The sequence below is a fragment of the Brachyhypopomus gauderio genome, chromosome 20, assembly GCF_052324685.1.
Source record: "Brachyhypopomus gauderio isolate BG-103 chromosome 20, BGAUD_0.2, whole genome shotgun sequence".
NCBI lineage: Eukaryota > Metazoa > Chordata > Actinopteri > Gymnotiformes > Hypopomidae > Brachyhypopomus > Brachyhypopomus gauderio.
Genome location: NC_135230.1, coordinates 11,999,116 through 12,018,674, shown reverse-complemented (window position 1 = coordinate 12,018,674; position 19,559 = coordinate 11,999,116). Strand labels below are relative to the sequence as shown.

The 19,559-nt window shown below is 41.3% G+C and overlaps 2 protein-coding genes across 4 annotated transcripts in view; one reads left to right on the top strand and one right to left on the bottom strand.

Annotated features, from left to right (window-relative positions):
* The window catches only part of cd99 (CD99 molecule), a 21,087-nt gene extending 8,712 nt beyond the window's left edge, over positions 1–12,375 (bottom strand). Inside the window, exons 1-10 of one of the 2 annotated variants that reach the window (XM_076983165.1) lie at positions 12,063–12,375; positions 8,256–8,279; positions 6,067–6,093; positions 5,154–5,180; positions 4,965–4,997; positions 4,772–4,822; positions 3,133–3,159; positions 2,929–2,997; positions 1,792–1,827; positions 1,398–1,421 (exon numbers count right to left, since the gene is read on the bottom strand). In XM_076983165.1, coding sequence (XP_076839280.1) covers positions 1,398–1,421; positions 1,792–1,827; positions 2,929–2,997; positions 3,133–3,159; positions 4,772–4,822; positions 4,965–4,997; positions 5,154–5,180; positions 6,067–6,093; positions 8,256–8,279; positions 12,063–12,120 — 376 coding nt within the window. In that variant the 5' untranslated portion in view covers positions 12,121–12,375. The remainder of the gene's footprint in view (positions 1–1,397; positions 1,422–1,791; positions 1,828–2,928; positions 2,998–3,132; positions 3,160–4,771; positions 4,823–4,964; positions 4,998–5,153; positions 5,181–6,066; positions 6,094–8,255; positions 8,280–12,062) is intronic. The other variant, XM_076983164.1, reaches the window with a different exon arrangement.
* A 402-nt stretch (positions 12,376–12,777) lies between these two features.
* dhrsx (dehydrogenase/reductase (SDR family) X-linked) overlaps positions 12,778–19,559 on the top strand; it is a 40,859-nt gene continuing 34,077 nt past the window's right edge. Inside the window, exons 1-2 of one of the 2 annotated variants that reach the window (XM_076982536.1) lie at positions 12,778–13,599; positions 18,172–18,279. In XM_076982536.1, coding sequence (XP_076838651.1) covers positions 18,225–18,279 — 55 coding nt within the window. In that variant the 5' untranslated portion in view covers positions 12,778–13,599; positions 18,172–18,224. Of the gene's footprint in view, positions 13,600–16,506; positions 16,661–18,171; positions 18,280–19,559 lie in introns of those variants that run through there. The other variant, XM_076982535.1, reaches the window with a different exon arrangement.

Below are 19,559 nucleotides of genomic sequence, written 5' to 3'. Positions count from 1 at the left end.
TGCTATCCACTCACTGATTGTCCAGTGTCCTGTGCCACACAGCATTGACAACATTATACCTATATCATACTGTTGTTCAATACTGTAATGAACATCATAGGACACTATGCCATTGTCAGTCCCTGGCAGCATAGCAGCATCATCACATTGTGTGCAGCCATTTGCCAGAATGCTGTTCATCATCATGCCACTCATGGTCCCTACAACACTGCACATCATAACCTTCCTCAACACAGAGCACAACATACTCATTGTCCATCATTAGGGGGATGAAGCAGGACAGTTTGCACCGGGTTGCTCAAGTACAAACTGAATCAATGAACCAAGATTTGTTGTGCTTCACCTCCACCATCATGGAGGTGGTCGCCAACCCCGGCGACGCAAATTCATTCAGCAGGTGGTGGAGGAAGCTTGAGGCTATTTTGTCTTTTTGTTTTTCTTTTTTTGTCGCTTTTGTTCTTCATGAGTTTACAGTATATACAGCATGTGTTGCTGTAGTGTTCATGCAAAACCAAAAAAAAAACCTTTATGGTGGAAATGTACTGAGTATGCATATGAGTATACCTCTATATTTGTGAATATTCATGTAATATGTGAGACCTCTGACAGACATTTACAGTTTTTTTGCAGACGCTAAGACCTGATTTCTGAAACTATGTCTCCTTTTGTCAAAATTTAACACACAGTAGGCAATGCTACACACACAACAGGCAAAACATCTCACTTTTGGAAAAAGCAAACACAAGGCTAATCATATGATATTTATGTGTAGAGTTTGGATGCAATAATATGGTTTTGGCAAGAGTTGCAAGAGTTTTGGTTGAAGTGTTTGCTTTTTCCAAAAGTGTGAGATGCTTTGCCTGTCATAAGAATCATTATAAGTGAAATGGAACAAATCAGAAAGTCAGCATTGCTGTCATAGCTCAGCTGACTTGAATGTGAGAGGAATTTGTAAAACTGGACACAGAACAACTCCTGTGGAAATAAGTGGTTGATCGCTAACAGTGCTCTTGTGACTTGTGACTCACTTCGAAGGTGTGTCAGCACAAACTATAGCACAAACTTCTGAACTTGTTTTCTGTGAAGCACGTAATCCAGTCAGCCATATAGTTCAGAGAGACAGAGAGGGAAAGGGTGGGTGTGTGGGAGGCATAGACGGAGGGAGAGAGAGAGAGGGAGAGAGAATTCCTATCCTTGTGTTGAGGCTATTCAACACATAAAACATACTATAAAACTCTTCCTTCTCCCAAGGACAATGCCATGTGTGTAACACCTCATCTGGGAGTCTGGCTAAACACAGGAAAGCTTTGCCTCTTATTCCTATTCAGGCCATGTTTTTTGGAAAAGCTATAAAAAACAAACTTTCTTCTATTGAACCTTAGAAAATGTGTATTTACCTTGAGTGTGGCCTGAATCACCTCCTGAAACAGAAGATGAATTAAACAGTTATGACAGCTTTATGTAAATGTACTGACAGGGTAATTTTTTTTTTTACAATAATCTAATTGAACAAAATCCCATGGTTAGGGTGACCAGACGTCCTCTTTTCCTGGACATGTCCTACTTTTGAGACCTAAAAAAATGTCCAGGGGGAATTTCAAAATTGTCTGGGATTTTGTTCGACTGCCTCAAACAGAATACATGTACAGTGCAAAAGTGTGTGTCCGCTGGTTCTACGGCAATGCCGAAACGAAAGTGTACGTTTACGGAGGAGTTAAAAAAATAATAATCTGGTCACCCTACCCATGGTAGACTTGGTTTGCTATGTGTTGTTCCAGGCCTAAGAATTACCTGTAGAATCATAATCATTGTCACTAGGTCGCCGCCCTGTAACACAGACACACGGTTACAATCATGTAACCACACAGCTAACACATTCTCTACTGCCAAATGTGCTAGGCTAACACACTGTCTAATGCCAAACATGATAGGCTAACACAATCTCTACTGCCAAACATGATAGGCTAACACAATCTCTACTGCCAAACATGATAGGCTAACACAATCTCTACTGCCAAACATGATAGGTCATGATAGATCTGTACTGCCAAATGTACATTCTAATGCATGTGGCACCATTATTGCTTAGCAAACTTAACAAAGCGCCCATGACGTAAAGGTACAACTGTTTACAGTATAAAACTGTGTTTTATCCCACTGTAATATAACATAAACCTACTCTAATATAACATAAACTCACTCTAATATAGCATACACTCACTCTAATATAGCATAAACTCACTCTAATATAACATAAACTCACTCTAATATAGCATAAACTCACTCTAATATAACATAAACTCACTCTAATATAGTATAAACCCACTCTAATATAACATAAACTCACTCTAATATAGCATAAACTCACTCTAATATAACATAAACTCACTCTAATATAGTATAAACCCACTCTAATATAACATAAACTCACTCTAATATAGCATGGTTGTAGCAGCGCTACAAAGTCTCCCTGATCTTGTACAAGCCTTTCTGCTGTGATGCATACAGATGGGCTGACTCTGCCTGTGTGGTAAGCCAGGCCTCCTCCAACATTTCAGGAAAGGTCACCCGAGTTCAAGCATGCAGGGCGTCTCCCTGAATTGTTTATGACAGTTCAGCATGTGGCATTCTTTAATTCTAGTCACCACCAACTCTAAACTTTGGTCTTCCTTCTGTGTTTTTTCTTGTGTTTTGTATTTTTTACCAACAAACTCTGCTACTCCCACACAGGACATGACAGGACATGACAGGACAGGACAGGACAGGATTGTCGTAGTGGCAGCTGAGTCTGAACTGGCCTGAACAGTATGTTATGTTACTGTAAGCAATATTGATTGTGGAACGAACAGGAAACGGGGATTTAGAAAGGAAGAAGAAGGGGGGGAAAGAGGAAGAAGAGAGTAAAAAGAATGGCGGTTATAAACCCACCTGGACCTGGATCAGGGTTGTACTCGCCGCCCGCCACGTCACCAAGGTCATCATCGCTGAATCCACCGCCTTCAAGATGGAGCACGTTTTGGTGGTGCGAACAGGTATGGATGGTGTAGTGCTTTATTCACAACCAGTACAGACACACACACTCATGCTCACACACACACACACACACACACACACACACAATGATGCACATACCTCCACTGCTGGGTGGTTTGTTAGGAGCTGTAGGAGCAGGCAGAGCGAAAGTCTCAGTGCACTACTGACACATCAAAGATTACCACAAATTACAGCATTCCTGAGACATTATATATTGCTGATCAAGCTCTATTACTATTATTATTATTATTAGTAGTAGTAGTAGTAGTAGCAGTAGTAGTAGTAGTAGCAGTAGTAGTAGCAGCAGCAGTAGTAGTAGTAGTACAGTAGTAGTAGTAGTAGTAGTAGTAGTAGCAGTAGTAGTAGCAGCAGCAGTAGTAGTAGTAGTAGTAGTACAGTAGTAGTAGTAGTAGTAGTAGTAGTAGTAGTAGTACAGTAGTAGTAGTAGTAGTAGTAGTAGTAATAGTAGTAGTTGTTGTTGTAGTAGTAGTAGTTGTAGTAGTGGTAGTAGTAGTAGTAGTACAGTAGTAGTAGTAGTAGTAGTAGTAGTAGTAGTCATGGTGGTATTACAGGTAAAGGCCTAATTATAGGGCTTGAAAAGCCCTATATTGTTATTCCTTTTTTCGTTTTCTCCAAAATTACTGCAATTAATGCAGCCCGAACCGCTTAACGTACAGACTCCGTTCGAACTGCGTTTCGAAGGTCTCGGCTCTGTGTGGTGTGCTATCCGTTTTTTGAGTCGATTAGAGTTATAGATTTTAATAGAATTGAGTTTAAAAATGAAAAATGGCCCTATTAAAATGAATGGTGGAATGTTCAGAAATTCAAATCTTAACAGCCAGTTAGAGTGTGAGCTGGCATAAAAAATGATCAAAACTTTCTTGGATAAACTGCTATAAAATCCTTACACCTTGACCTAGAAGCTCCATTTAAATTTTAAATGGGAGAGAAACTTGTCCTTTCTGGCACGCCGAGATATCTAATCATTTGATGAATTACTTTTAGAGTTATGAGCATTTGTTTGGCACCAGACACAGAAAACTGCCCCATTGGCCCCCATATAAATGTATGAGAATCAGAATCAGCTTTGTTGAGATTTTTGTGTGTTTTTAACTTGTCATAAATCAGTCATTTTTGGGTCAAACCACACAAAAATACATCAAAATCATCGGCAAGGGGTCCTCTCTCACACAATCTCACAATCAGTGAAGCAATAAGTTAAACGGGTCCCGAACTACGACCGTTTGTTTGGGGGGTGCAAATCACATAAAACAAGGCTTCTCCACTCAGTGGCAGAGACAGAGTGTCAGTTATTTTTGAATGTCTCTCCCCCTCCCCCACACACGCACGCGCACACACCTGCATCTCTCTCATACCCACTCCACACAGTCACACAGAGCAGAGGGGTAGATGGAGCAGAGGGGGCAGATGGAGCAGAGGGGGCAGATGGGGCAAAAGGGCAGATGGGGCAGATGGAACAGATGGGGCAGATATAGCAGAGGGGCAGATTGAGCAGACTCCACACACACACACAGACTTGCATCTCTTTTCAAGCACTATGTATTTCCTTCAGGAAATGCATGTCTAGTTTAAAGATAGTGGCCCATGGAATGTAGTCATGATCTAACATGAATTAAAAGGTAAGCATGATACCATCTGCATTATCGCTATCCTGTATGTAGATTCCACACCAGCTGCACCTAAAGAGGCCCCTGTAGGCCCCTGTAGGCCCTCTTACCTGCTGGTTTGGGTGGGCCAGGAGCGGGCTGCTTTGGATCATTTGGTGGGTCTGAAACATGAGAACCACACAGAAGCACACAGTACATGTGAGCGTATGTCCTAGCCTGCTCAGACTCTCAGGAAGAGCCAGAGCAACTCCAGCATGTTTGCTTCCAGAATGTATTTAACCTTCACTCTGGTCAAGACTGTACCTGGACCGAGGGCATCGTTAAGGTCGAATGAATCTAGGGATGAGAACAGGAAGAAAAATAACATAAGAAGTAATGTTTACACTGAATAAGAAGACATTGCATGTGAGTATGCGTGTTGCCACTCGTGTGTGTGTGTGTGTGTGTGTGTGTGTGTGTGTGTGTGTGTGTGTGCTTAGGGGATGAGCTTACCATCTCCTCCTTGCTTTGGTTTATCACCTAGAGTGTGTGAACAATAACCAATAATCACATGAGCTACAGCAGTTAATCTGTTGAAAGCACCATGCCAGTCATTCAGTTACTGATCTCACACTAGTGTGATTCTCTAACTCCAAACACAAAGGCATATTTAGCTCTTGCCACACACATCAAGAAACTGTGACCCAATTAACATGAAGTACATTCAAACCTGAAGTAGTCTGAATAGAATAGAATAGAAAAGAATAAATTTACTGATCCCAAAAGTGGGAAATTAAGAAATTAAGAAACTTTCAAAATAGCCAGAGAACTTTAGAGCAAAATATAAACGCACATGATAGTGAATATTTTTAAAATAAATAACATTTTGCATTTTAAAAGCACAAATTTTGACACCCTCTACATGGTTGGCTAATCATGACTACAATGAACTGATTATTTTCACACCTCCTATTCATTAACAATTTGTAGAAAACAACACTCTATTAACCAGAGACAAGCATATACACATTCTAGTTAGCATATACTGCATTACAGTAAATTAAACTACCTCAGGTGACTGAGAAAGTCTTCATACCTACAAAGACTCTGAAGCACTGAAAATGAAGATGCTGCATTCTGTCTTCGTGGGTGGGTGGTGGTCTCGCCCCCTTATGGAGGGGTCTAGGACTCCAACCCAACTCCAACATGGACGGAGTGGTCTCTACTCACAAACGCTGCCTATGTAGACAATCCACTAAAGTCCTCACTATTCGTACAGCACATGGATTTCTGACTTTCTGTTTAGTGCTGGGCAGTTTCTGATGAAGGATGTACTGTCCCGTTTCTCACAACAACATCCAACAGATCATTCCTAAATAAACGAATCAATTAAACAAAGAGATTGTGTGATATACAAGAAGTTCACCTGGTTTAGGTGCAGCTGGTGTGGAATCTACAAAGGAGAATATCCATTAATACAACATGCAAAATGATGTGTGCTATGAGTATGAATAGAAGGAATTCTCAAAAGACAAATTATGCATTTAAATTACATTTACTTAGCAACAAACGAGGCAATACAACACACATACAATTTTGTTATACATTTTCAAAAGTATGAAGGACAAACTATTTCTTCACAATATTTTTAGGGAAACAGCAAACTAAATCTGAGATAATGTGTCAAGAAAACCTTCTGATCCCTTCTGAAACTTAAGTCATCAGATAGATCTAAATATATGAAGAGAGAGTAAAATGAATGCACCAATTCGCAAACATGAAGCACTTTCCAATGCACCCATCTTTTACATCTTACCAAACACACTTTGCCAGATATCTTAGGTTCAATTTCCTAGGTCCAATATCCTAGGTTCTTTACAGACTCAGGAGCTGGGTCAGCTCAACACCCGATAAATAACATTTAAAACCTGGAAGCCGTACGGAGTCATGGCGCTAGTTTTGTGGTTAGCCACCTCAGTGCAGTGCCTTCAAAATGAAGGCTACTGCCATCAAGACACGAGAGGGAGACCAGCAGCCGAGATGCTGTGATATGCCTAGCTTCCTGTTTCCTGCTGGCCTTGCCGAATCCAGGCAGTGAGCTGACGGAGGCGATCAACGGTGCAAATACCAAGGATCTGATAGGAAGAGCCACTGCGTGGTGAACTTTTAAAGAATTTGGTCAAAGGTTCTACTTGATCAGCAAACTCAGCTTTGCATCTGACCTAGACAGCAAACTGATTTTCTTGTCCTTTGAATAAACACCTTTTAGATTTTATGACTAGTCTATATTGCTTTACATAATAACATAATAATTACCCCATGAATTATGAATAAATTTCATTGAAGTGTGTTCATTTTTTTATACATTTTACATCAGCTACTGTCACAAAGGCTTTAAAGAAAATGAGAGGGAAACCATCTAATTAACAAGCCACAAAGTGAATTGGCTGTATTTAATCAACAATTATTATTCTCAGACTTCCAAAGAGGTCAGTGTAAATGTATCAAAACATGGTATGTACACTGCACCATTATTTTCGTGCCGGACCCTGAGCCTCAGCAACCCAAACAAAACTCAAGAAACCAATCAACAAATGAGCTAAATCAAATCCCAACTCAAAACTTGGCTATCTTTGAGAAGAAGGAGGCTGAGTCCTAAAAAAAAACATTACCCAGAAATGTTAAATGTGGCTGATGTTGAACGAGCACCATCACGATAGCTTAATCAATCGCCCAAACCAACCCTGAGTGCCTACTGGCTGGTGTTCATTATAAGCAGTGTAATTTACAGCCTGTTCAGCTACGTTCCGGGAGTTTCTGAATGGCATGTAGCTTTGCTGTTTGCTCAAGCGGCCTCACCCCACTGGGACCCATCTCGGCTGATCCAGGGCCAGTTTTCAGGCTTAAAGTGTGCCCTATACTTTTAAAAAGGCATCAATCAATCTGGTCAAGAATCAGTTTGAAAGTACAGTACAAACTTAAGAACGCATGTGATGTGCTCCACCTCAACCTGGGTATACCCATGCACGCTCTCTACTACGAAACTAGTTTCTACACTTTGGCTAGAACTTGATCAACCGTTTTCAGCTTTCAATAACCGAGATGAGATCCTGGTTCCCTATTGAAGTTATTTCTGCAGAGGAACGGCATGGTTGTCTCAGATCTGCATTATAAAAGACCAGCAGCAGACACAACTTGCATTATTTTGTGCGCGAGCAGGCGGGGGAGAGTGTGTCTGTCACACATGACACCTGACACCCTACAGGGAGTGGGCGCCCTGAGCGATACGTTGCCAGGCGAATGTTTGGCTGTTTTAATGGTGTGCTTGCCAGACATTGCGTTGTGTCGAGGTGCTAAATCATGACTGAAACTAGAGAAAGGTCTTTTTAAAGAGGTAGACCTCCAGCTGCATCCTATTCTTATCTTAGCCATACATGCAGCACAAGAACAGACCACAATTATACAGTCATATATGAGAGTTAAAATAATATAAAAAAATAATATTAAACAAGCAGATAAACAACCCAATGAAAAGCATAAACTTTCTTTACAATATTTTTAGGGAAACAACAAACTATGTGAGATTAATGTGTCAATAAAGATGTTATTACTCACCTAAGGCATCAGATAGATCAAAACCTGTGAAGAGAGAGTAACATTAATGCACCAGTTTCCAAACATGAAGCACCTCTTACCAAACACACTTTGCCAGATATCGTAGGTTCAATTTCCTAGGTTCAGTTTATGTCAATTATATGTATATGTTCAATTATATGTTATGTTTATATACAAGAGCCATATATGAGAGTCATATATGAGAGTTAAAAACTGCCAGAATATTCTTTAAGCAGATGAACAACCCAGTGTGGAATAGATGAAGGTATTGAGCTAGGCCTATGCCTCTTGGGCAGCTGCCACTCTGGTAGCCGAGCTTGATCTGTACAGGGTCCACGCTGACCTATTCCCCTGCCCCCTGACTAGCTGGACTCATCACAGACTAAACTAAAATAGACTGTAAACTACCATAACTCATTCCAGCTGTGCAACTTTCCAAAAACCCTAAACTATAGGAATCACAAAAGCAGTCTCTGGTTTTGTAACTGATCTAGTTTCGAGTATTTATGTGGTTTTGAAACATTTTTGTAGTGGTCTGTAGTGTCTGTAGACACATATTAAGATCTACTGCAATGCCCCTAACAAAAACAACATTCCTATTAGATCAGAACTTAAAATCATATTAAATACAAAGCAGCTTGCCCCTTGTATTTCGAGGACCTCTTAGTCCTAACTCTTGGAATGATCCCTATTTTCATATTAGTTTCAAGCAGTAAGAAGTATAAAGTTATTGAGCAATCCATTAACGAATACTACAGCTTAAAAAAGTGTCAGGTAGCTTAAATGGGTCAGGTGGTCTTCTAAAAATGAAGCGCTCCAAGCCTACGCATGCCTGTGGTTTGGGTGGCATTCTGTGGCAAGAGTCACGGCATCACAGGAAGTGAAACGTCTGCTACAGACGAAAAAGACAAATTCTTAGCATTGTGTGCACTGTAGGAACTTCTCTATCAAAACTTTATGTCTGAATCGAACTCAAATCCACCTGGATGGTTTGTCTGTAGTGAGTAGTTGCAAATGTATCCAGACAGTAAATGTGGACTCAGCTCCTGTTGGGATTGTTCAGTGGCAAAGCATGAACATTCAAGGACAAAGAAGTGCAATGCACCAGTTGAGTAATGGTTTCATTGTTTATTTTGTGCTGATGAGGATGGTTGCTATGGTACAGTAAGCTTAAGAAAAGACAAGAAAGACAACAGAGAGCTATGGGACTCTAAAGGTGCGCTAAATATATATATTTAAAGTAGAGACAATATTGTAACTGTACATTTTAAGTTATATGAAATTACCATGTAAGCCCATGTAACTGTTTGGTTATCTGTAATGGACAAGTTATTAATAGATAAGTAGATTTGCAGTCATAAAAACTGAACTGTTCAAATATGTATGGCATGATCATCTTATGCCAACCACCTCCCATTGTGTTTATGTGTGTGTGTGTGTGTGTGTGTGTGTGTGTGTGTGTGTGTGTGTGTGTGTGTGTGTGTGTGTGTGTGTGTGTGTGTGCATGTGTGTGTATGTGTACACTTCATGCTGATATGAAATATCTTTCACCCATGTGAAACTGAAACCTGCTTAGATAGATAGATAGATAGATAGATAGATAGATAGATAGATAGATAGATAGATAGATAGATAGATAGATAGATAGATAGATAGATAGATAGAGTACTTTATTCATCCCCAAGGGGAAATTACAATGATATGTAATACATGTGTTACATCTTATATGTACATTAAGTGCTTGAAACATTTGGCAAGGCCAAAAATAAAACATGATAAGCACATTCCACAATGCCTGAACGTTGTGGCACAGACACTAACAACCTACAATGGTTCAGAAGTTTTAGTGGGTCTCACTGATACACAACACTGAGGTAATACTGCTTGCAAGTGTGGCTTGCACAGTTAGTTAATTTGACCTTGAGTTCCAAGAGGTCCAATCTTTAAATATATTCTCGTGTGGTGTGGCAGCAGTCCTCAAAACAATTCACCCCACTGTGAGTCAGCCCAATGGTGATGCATGAGTCAGCCCACAGTGACTCACAGAACAGGCGTGTGAGGCTTTCTTCACGGCACCAGTGTCACATACATGTACCGTTGAGAGACGACCAAAAGCCCTTTGGATCTTCATCAAAGTCACAATAATAAATAGTCTGTTTTTAGCAAGCAGTAAACAACATTTAACACTGACATTTTAAAGCAAGTGGATCACACAACCTATGTTGTTGATTAACCAATCCGACAATCTATACATACGGGATATCGGGCAAAATGTCCCGATACATTCCATAAGTAAAAGTCCAAAAAATATGTCTGTGGCCCACATAAGATGTAGGACTGCTAAAAACATGGGCCTCTTTCAGTCCATAGAAGCTATGCAAGGAATTGATAACACCCCCACAACCAAGAAATGGATGGTCTTCAAAAATCTTACCACCAATGTGTGACAAACATCTCTTGGGTGACAGGGCATATCTCGTTTGAACTTTATAATGTCATGGGTCTATCTAGAGCATTAAGACCCAGCAGCACTCATGAAAATGTTACTAAAAAGGAAAAGACTGCAGCACTTCTCCGGCCCCTAAAGACCACTCGTGTGTTCCTCAGAAGCACAGGAAGAAGGTTGTGCAGAGATGCTACAGAACTAGAACCTGCACACATCAACTGTGAAGATCGAGGGCGGGGTTAAACCAAGAAGAACGAGGGCGGGGTTAAACTGTGAAGATCGAGGGCGGGGTTAAATCAAGAAGAACGAGGGCGGGGTTAAACTGTGAAGATCGAGGGCGGGGTTAAATCAAGAAGAACGAGGGCGGGGTTAAACTGTGAAGAACGAGGGCGGGGTTTAATTGTGAGGGCGTGAAGAGCTTGTTTTTTAATATTCTTGTGATCTCGAGATGTTCTGAATTAAACTATAGTTATGAACTTTAGAATTGTATAAATCTAAATTAGGTAACTAAATTACTTTCAGGAACTGGTATCTAATGTTTGGAAGACCTGACAGAAGCTCTGAATACTTCCCAGTATTCCCAGCAGTCAAACTTGCCTTAAAATCTACTTTTAAGGGGGTTGAATTGTGGGCATTAGCAGAGTGTATATATCCGTATGTCTGAATCACTTTGTCAGTTGTCAAGAACGGATTTGTAATAAGCACAGTGGGCTTACTGTAAACGTATCTTGTTCCTGTTCAGTGTGAGCGTATGTGAACACCTACGTGAAAGCGTGTTTAACTGACTGAGTAGCCCCTCGTCCTAAACAAAAACGCATGCACTCATTTACAGCAAACGCACCGATGCACACATTTCAAGACGAGAACAAGAAGTTGTGTTCTCGAGAAAACAACCTTTGTTATATTGAGATCGCCAGAAAAATAAGTCGCCAGGAAAATACTGTCTGCTTTTAGACCGACGGGTAAATGAGAAAATACTTTTAGACACGGGAATTTTCAAATATATCTAACTGGTATTTGGCAAGGTGTGGCATGTTTGCATTTAGTATACTCTGAAACAGTAAAAGTTGCTTCAAAACATATATCGCACCGAATGAACTAACCAGGCCGTATTGCATAGCTAAATGTTATGAGCAAACTTACTTATTAAAAGGAAATGGGTACATTATTTTAGATCGTCTTCTAGAGAAGTTCTGGGAACTCGTCTTTTAGCATATTTTATTTGAACGCTTTTTCATTCGCCATTTGAGTAAAACTACCAATTATGGTGCAAGTGAGAACCCGCTGTTTTGCACTGTTGTATAAAAAGTATTAACAAAATGTCTCAGCGCCAACACGGCGTTGACGAAAACATCGCCTACCTTGCGCCTTCGCTCCCGCCAAACACGCCAAAAGTACAATCCACAGGTATGAAGTCATCTTGTAAAGACCCGGGCCTATATTTAAAACGTTTAGTGCACGTAAGTTCAGACGCTGTTTGGTGGGTGCCGCTCTATTTGAATTGCGTGCAGGATAAAAAAATGTGTTTCCAAAACTGACAGCGCAACTTCAAAGGGTGTGTCGAGGTACCCGTCCGTCCTCCGGCGGGTCAGGAAGCAGCCAGGCTTTCAGGGGGTGGCTTCTGTGTAAGACGTCCGATTTAAATCGATTCACCTAATACGAGGGGTAAAGTTCTGCCAAATTTTTGAGTTTGTTCTGTGGCAATATGTTTGCCTTGGTTTACTTCAGATCAGCTCTTTCAATATGTCATTTCTGTGTGAAAGAAAAGAAGAAAGAAATGACATGGGTCTTTTACTTGACGCTTTCTCTGCAGAACCAGAACTCCACGGGAGTGTGAATCATGTATACAAACTGTATACAAACTTTGGTTATGATACACGTTTATTGTCAGTGTTCACTTTATTTTCCAGTGTTCAGAAATGAAGTAACCAAAGGACCACAAGAAACTCGCGTATTTGATGGGTTCGTTCATCGCACCGGTTTTTTTATGACACCTAGCGTTTCGTTTAAGCAAACACATCGCATTGTGAGCTCAGTGCAGCATAACGGTGCACCAAATCCTAGCGTTTGTTGAACATCACCGGTGTCAGCAGAGAGGTCATCGCTGTCTCTCTCTCTCTCGCTCTCTCTCTCTCTCTCTCCCTCTCTTACTCTCTCTCTCTGTCGCACCCACGTTGCATTCAAGCAGCCTCTGAAAACGCGACTTTTTTTCTAGCGTGGATACTTTAAATGTAAAACACTCGTACTCTGATCATTTCCTTGGACGGAAGAAGGTCTTTGTACCAGCATTACCAGATTTTCACTACACTAAGTAGGTTCCTAAATGCCAAAAAACTTTTCTTCTTTTTTCTCCTCTTTAAACTCCGCCTGTACACCGGGTGCCACCCCCACGCACTGTGGATGGGTGATCAGAGACTGGATGCTGGGCTGAGTTCGTAGAGACCCTAGGTCAGCGTGTCCCCTCGCGCATCTGACGATGGTGTACCAGCGGATGCGCGAGCGCAATGTTCTACGCGCGTGGATGTTTTCGAAGAATCCACGCATCTCGCCATAGGTTTTCAACTTAGCACGCGCCAATGCAGATACCGCGGATTTGGTTCGAGGCTGCTGGTTGTGGATCGTGTCAATCCCCGTTGCACCCACGAGGGCAGTAAACAGTGTCTGTTTAACTCAGCACACCGGTGACATGCAGTCTTTAATATCTCCAGTGACTAAAGCCATCTTGGTTGCTTTGTTTATTTTCGCGATCTTGCTCATCCTCTATGTGATATTATGGTATATATGTCGAGATGTGGATTGTGACCACGGAATCTGATTTGATCGAGTGGACGCGTTTGTGAGGATGTGAACCGGACACCCCGGCTTTCGCTGCTAACACGGAGTCGAAGGGTGACCCTGGTAAGTCCACTGATGCTTTCTGACAGCTGCATCTTTCCAGGAACGACAGGGCACGATAAAACTAGAGAGTAGCAACAGCGTCATGAAACATTGTCTTGGTTTTCATTCATAGGAGTCATGAGTGTGTGGAACGCGCTGGGCTTTCCTGACTAACAGCCAATTTGCCTACTAAGCGAATGTTACACTCCTTTTAAAAAAACGTGCCCACATGTTGCTTTAGGTCAGCGAAAAAAATGACCGTTGCTCACTTGAACTGAATGGACCCAAAAGCGTAAGGAAATGCACACGGTGGTATCTCTCCTTCATTGGATGCAGCAGACAGATCATTTGTCGCCCATAGCGCACGGTCTTCTTCTCTTCGAACATCAAAAACGGAGGAGTAGGTATTCAAATTCAATCAACATTGTGGCTTAACAGCAGTGTTGTGTGAGAAATAGACCGCACTATAGACCTAAAAACAAAGTTGACTGGCGCAGGATTAACCGCACGCGCTTTTGCGCATAAATATCTCATTATGTGCAGCGTGTCATTATTTCTTTTCAAGTTTGTATTCCTGCATCTAATGCATAATCTGTCTGAGCATCTGTTCTACTCAAAGTACGATGCAAGTTTGTGGAAACCTGTAGGACGCCCACTGTTTTCAGATAAATATCGTGCTTAGCTGTCAATCCAGTATAGAGAGATATTATCTGAAATTCCACTCAAGGTATTGTAAGTAATGAAATTCAAACCATCCTACACAATTGCAGTTCGAGATTTATTCAAAACAGTGCTCTGTATTTTTCCAAAATATTTCCACACTGGCGAAATTTTCACGCCAAGAGCATTGTGACTCACCGATTAAATACTCCTGCCTGGAACGTGATGAGAATCCCAAACAGCCGCGTTTCATCCACTAAGTCACCGGAACGCAACTGGTCTACATGCGCTAACGGTCAAATTGCTCTCCAGCTGGTACATCGCACGTGAACTGGAATTGGGAATTGGAACCTAGAACCTTGGTCACAGAATACACTCCAAAAGGCATCTACGGAAATGCGCGTGCATTTGCAATTTGAAGGACAAACAGAGGGCAAAACATGAATCATACACGAAATATGCACTCCCTTTGTGCGGCTTACTGTTTACATTCGCGGTTGATGAATAAAATGTTCAGTGTATTGTTTGCATTTCATTTTGTAGAATTTTCTGTGTTTCAACGTGTATAATGAATGAATAGAATAAGCCGCGATTTGTTCTTTGGCCTCACGTGCACTGAAGTTGGGTAGGCTACAAGAAGCTGTTAATTCTGTTACTGCTACTCGAAATGCATACTGACAACAAGTCTGTAAATGCAAACAAACTCTGAGAGGGAGATATGCGACAGATGTTGAGGCATTCAGCATCATCTGTGTGTGTGTGTGTGTGTGTGTGTGTGTGTGTGTGTGAGAGAGAGAGAGAGAGAGAGAGAGAGAGAGCAGAGGTGTGCAGGGTTGAGAGTAAGGTCAGTATTGAAAAACGTGCTCGTGGCCAAGGCAGACCGGCTCAGGCCAAGTTAAATAAGGACTGCATAAGGACCGCGCGTGAAGGGTAGGGAAGGAAAGACATGGAGCTCTGACATTAAACACCAGCGTTGTGTCTTTCACATCCAAGACATTTGCTACAGTCATCACTGCGTAAAGATGGATGCTGTCAATAATGCCTACTTGTTCGCTTATGTGCCCAAATAATGTCCATGTAACTATCAAAACTCCACAGAAAATTAAGGTTCCCATTCAAATAGATTTCAGAAAGATGCCTCACAGAAATGCGGTTGTCGCTGAGGCAACGGTGAATTCCTGATCATAAAATAAAAGTCTCTTCACGTGACGAGAGCCAATCTCCGAAGGAAAAAGGGCATCTTATGTAACGGTAGTCAACCACTAGGAGAATCTCACACCTGTTCGTGTCAGTGTGCGCTGTGGGAACTGGAATCCCGTGCCGACGCTTTGGTGTGGGGGCTGATGGAGGGGAGACGTCGCTGGGCCAAGAGGGGCTGCTTGTGGAATAAATGCTGCGTTTTCACATTGGACCACAAAATACGGCCCTGCGTTGTGTACGGTGAAACTAAAGACCTTGATATTCATTCAACAACGTCTTTAAGAAATCAGATGACAGGAATCTTCTCTAACATCTCTAAAATCTTAATATTATATATAATCACAAACCCATAAACTTACACTGTAAATTGTTCTTCTTTTACACCTTGTATCTTTTTATGTCTTTTTAATAATGCACCTGAGATGCCCTTATGTTAGCTCTCATTGTGTCATTGTGTCTCATTGCTTCGCAAATTGAATTTTGTTAATCCCAGGCAAACAGAGACATTGTCCATCTTATTACTGATTAAACCATTAAATAACGTTCATATACCTAACTCAGATCTCCCAAGCAGCAAAGTCCGACACACACACACACACACACACACACACACACACACACACACACACACACACACACACACACACACACACACACACACACAGTACTGATATGATGCTGACAGTACAGCAATTCGATGCTGCGGCGCTCTGGGATCGCGGTGCTTTATAACGAGGCCCCAGAGGAAAGAAATTCGTTACTTTGTACTTGTGACAATGTGTAATGACAATAAAGTTATTCTACTACTATTACTAATACTACTACTACTATGTTACATCATAACAAAGTTCTAAACAGTTTTCTGATATTGTATGTTTTTCTGCTTTTCTTGGGGAGTTAAATGTAACGTAAAGGTAGGTTATAAATATACGAAATAGCAGAATAGCATTCCATAGCATGCTTTAATTTTCAACTTTGTGCAGTTTCCTCCATGCGAAGTTGAGGACTCTTCGCACAAAACGGAACCATTAGCAGGCGCTTTGCTTCCTTGTTCAATGCAGTGCTTCAAGACGGACCGTAAATACCGAGACACACTTGAAGCGGCACTGGCAACTTCAAGAGATGTGGCTGCTTTCATACATTCTTCCCGTCGTGCGGCTTTATTTAATCGGCCTCAGAGTTCTCATCTACCAACTTTTCAACAAAGCGTTCACATTACCAGGTTAGACGTTTTGCAGTTATTGCAAAGGTGTTAACGTACTACAGTGTCTTTTTGCCTGAGCAACTGTTCACCTAATCTTAGACAGTGGCAAAGTTCATCGTATTGGTTCAGTATAAGGTTGTTATTAGAGTCTTATCGTCAGAGGAAGAAACATACTTTCTCGCGATTATTTTTATCAATAGTGTCGCTTTTAGTGTAGCGTGGGAAAACCAGCTAGTTTGAATCCCCGAACAATATTCTTGCTGTTTTATAACAAATATTGACTATTAGGCAATATAGGCAAAAATACAATTAGGTTGATTCTTCCACGTCCTCTGAGAAAGCTGTCTGGTGAATATTATACAGTATAAGATTATCCAATCCAAAATTTCTTAAGTGTGTGTGTGTGTGAGTGAGTGAGAGAGAGAGAGAGAGAGAGAGAGACTGAAAAGTTTGAATTTATTGATTGCTTATTTGTTACTTCATTATAAAATGTTGTAACACTGTGATCTTTTGCACTGATAATAGTTTGCTGTTTGCTGCGGGTTTAATGCCTTTTTCTTACTTATTTAGACCATGGATTAGACAAAAAATCAAAAACACATAAAGTGACTCTTGTCCACAGTTCACAAGCATCAGTCTAAAGAAAGAAGAAATCTCCACAGAAAGCAGTTTACAGTGGCCAGCATCGAAACAAATGACCATAGTGTTTTTGTTACAAAACACACAAAGTCTCCTGATAACGTCTTTGTATTCCTGATCATGCTCGAATAATTAGACCTTGGAAAAAATAGCACATTTCTTCTTTACTTTTACCATGACACATCCAATTATCGTCAAACTCAAAGTCCTCCATTAATCCAGTCGGGACTTGCCTTACTGATTAATCCAGATCTCAAAGGACCTTTGACACAATACAGCTTTTGTTTCACAACAGTCTGTCGCATATCATAGACAAGAAAGAGAACTAGCTAAAACTGCCAGTCCTAGTCATTAGCCCCTCTATATTCTATATTCTCACTGTTTGTTTTGAGTAGGTGAGTGTGCAGATGAGTTCATGATTAACAGCCCAACAAAAATGTCAGTCAAGCCTTTGTGAGTCAAAGACCTGATCATTTTCAGTATGAGAAAATGTGACGCTCTTTAAAGCTGCTCCTGGAACATCCATAATTTTTGAAAAATAGATGACGGGACTAAAGAAAGAGAAGCCAGAAGTGGGGCAGCGGTGTCAGGTCTCCTTCTCCCCCCGAGCTCCGTAGGACGGGTGTGATTACTAATCAAGGGCCGTATGCGTGATGGGACAGGTGTCCCGCGAAGACGGAGCGTCCGTCCGTCACACTGTGAGAAGACGCTGCATTAGACGGCATCTTTCCCCATCACACACACTTCTCACCGCCTTCGGCAAAGTCCCTGTGAGACGGAGCCCGCGTGCGTGTCCAGTGCAGCCGGAGCCGTGTGGGGATGGTGGCACATTTTCTCCATTAATGTCACTTTCGTCCTGTGCCCATCCTTTCCTTTCTCCCCTTGTCTAGTTTTGCCCAGGCAGAAGGAGAGGGTTGCCATAGTGACAGGAGGAGCCAGAGGAATGGGCTATGAAACTTCAAGACGTCTGGCTAGCCTGGGCATGCATGTGATTATTGGTAAAGTATCTTGACTGTCCTGCAATGACAATCAGACTTACTCAAATCGTATCTGTTCACGCTCATGCATCATGATTTTAGATCAGGTCTAATGTAACTGTGATGATTTCAGGTCATACCAGTAATTATAGTGACTGTATGATATCAATATGACTAAAAAATTTATCATGTTTGAATTTGTGTCAGCAACTAATTCAACAGTATATCCCTAGAATGGTAAATTTGACCTGCATTAAAAACAATTTTCAGCTAACACTCAGTTGTGACTTTGGTAGAAGCACTTAATTTAGTAAGTACAGTTATAGACTGTTTCTAGTTTAGTTATAGACAGTTATAGACTTTATGATATGTAGTTATAGGCAGTCATAGACTGTACATAGTCTAGTTATCTAGTCATCCTCAAGCCTTTCAGGCATTGCCAGTGTCTGACCACAGGGCCCTTGTTAGCTGGGTCTGCTTGTCTATAGGACACACACACAAACACACAGTCAAACCCAACCGAACCAGCTGTGTGTGACACACTTGCACTCATAAGCCTTAGTGGTGTGTGCTGTTATTGTGCAAGTGTCACTGCTGACGCTGAGCTGAGAAAAGTCGGTCTGTTGTGCCAGCAGTATCTGGTCTGTGGTCCTGTGGTTAGTATCTGAGCACCGTAAGTCACGGACATGTAGGCTGGCTCCTGCACACCACCTTATGGGCCATGGTCAGTGACTGTAAACATAGGTGTTTCATGATAAACCTAGCTGTTAACCTAGCTGAAAACCTGTTCTTCTTCTCTTTAAGTGGAGGACATTTTCAGACTTTATTCGTAATCACAGCAACCTCTGGGCCAACATTTAGCTTGGCAAGAGCAAATATTTGCCAGTAAGAAGTAACTCTTCCTCTAAAATGTTCCATACATATGTTCTATATGCTCTGTCAGTAAAGGCAGGTCTGAGCTATACTGTAGACTATTCCTGCACTTCATGCCTGGGAAGCTTAAATTGGTCACATGGAATTGATTTGCTGTCTGATTTAATGCACAGACACCTTCATTCCCTAAGACCTCTGCAGTAGCAGGTCTGACCTAAATACAGTGGCCTCAAATACTGAAACCCCTCAAACATATCTTGCTGTAACCCTTAACATGATACAGTCTCTTCTCATGTATTGTGCAAGATTACAATTGTGTGCACACTCAAATGTTAATCCTACTCTATCAGGATTGCACCTTCTCAGTCTCGCATAGTTTAGTTTTTCCCTTGAACCACCGTGTTCTCCTCTAACATTTTCATATAAGT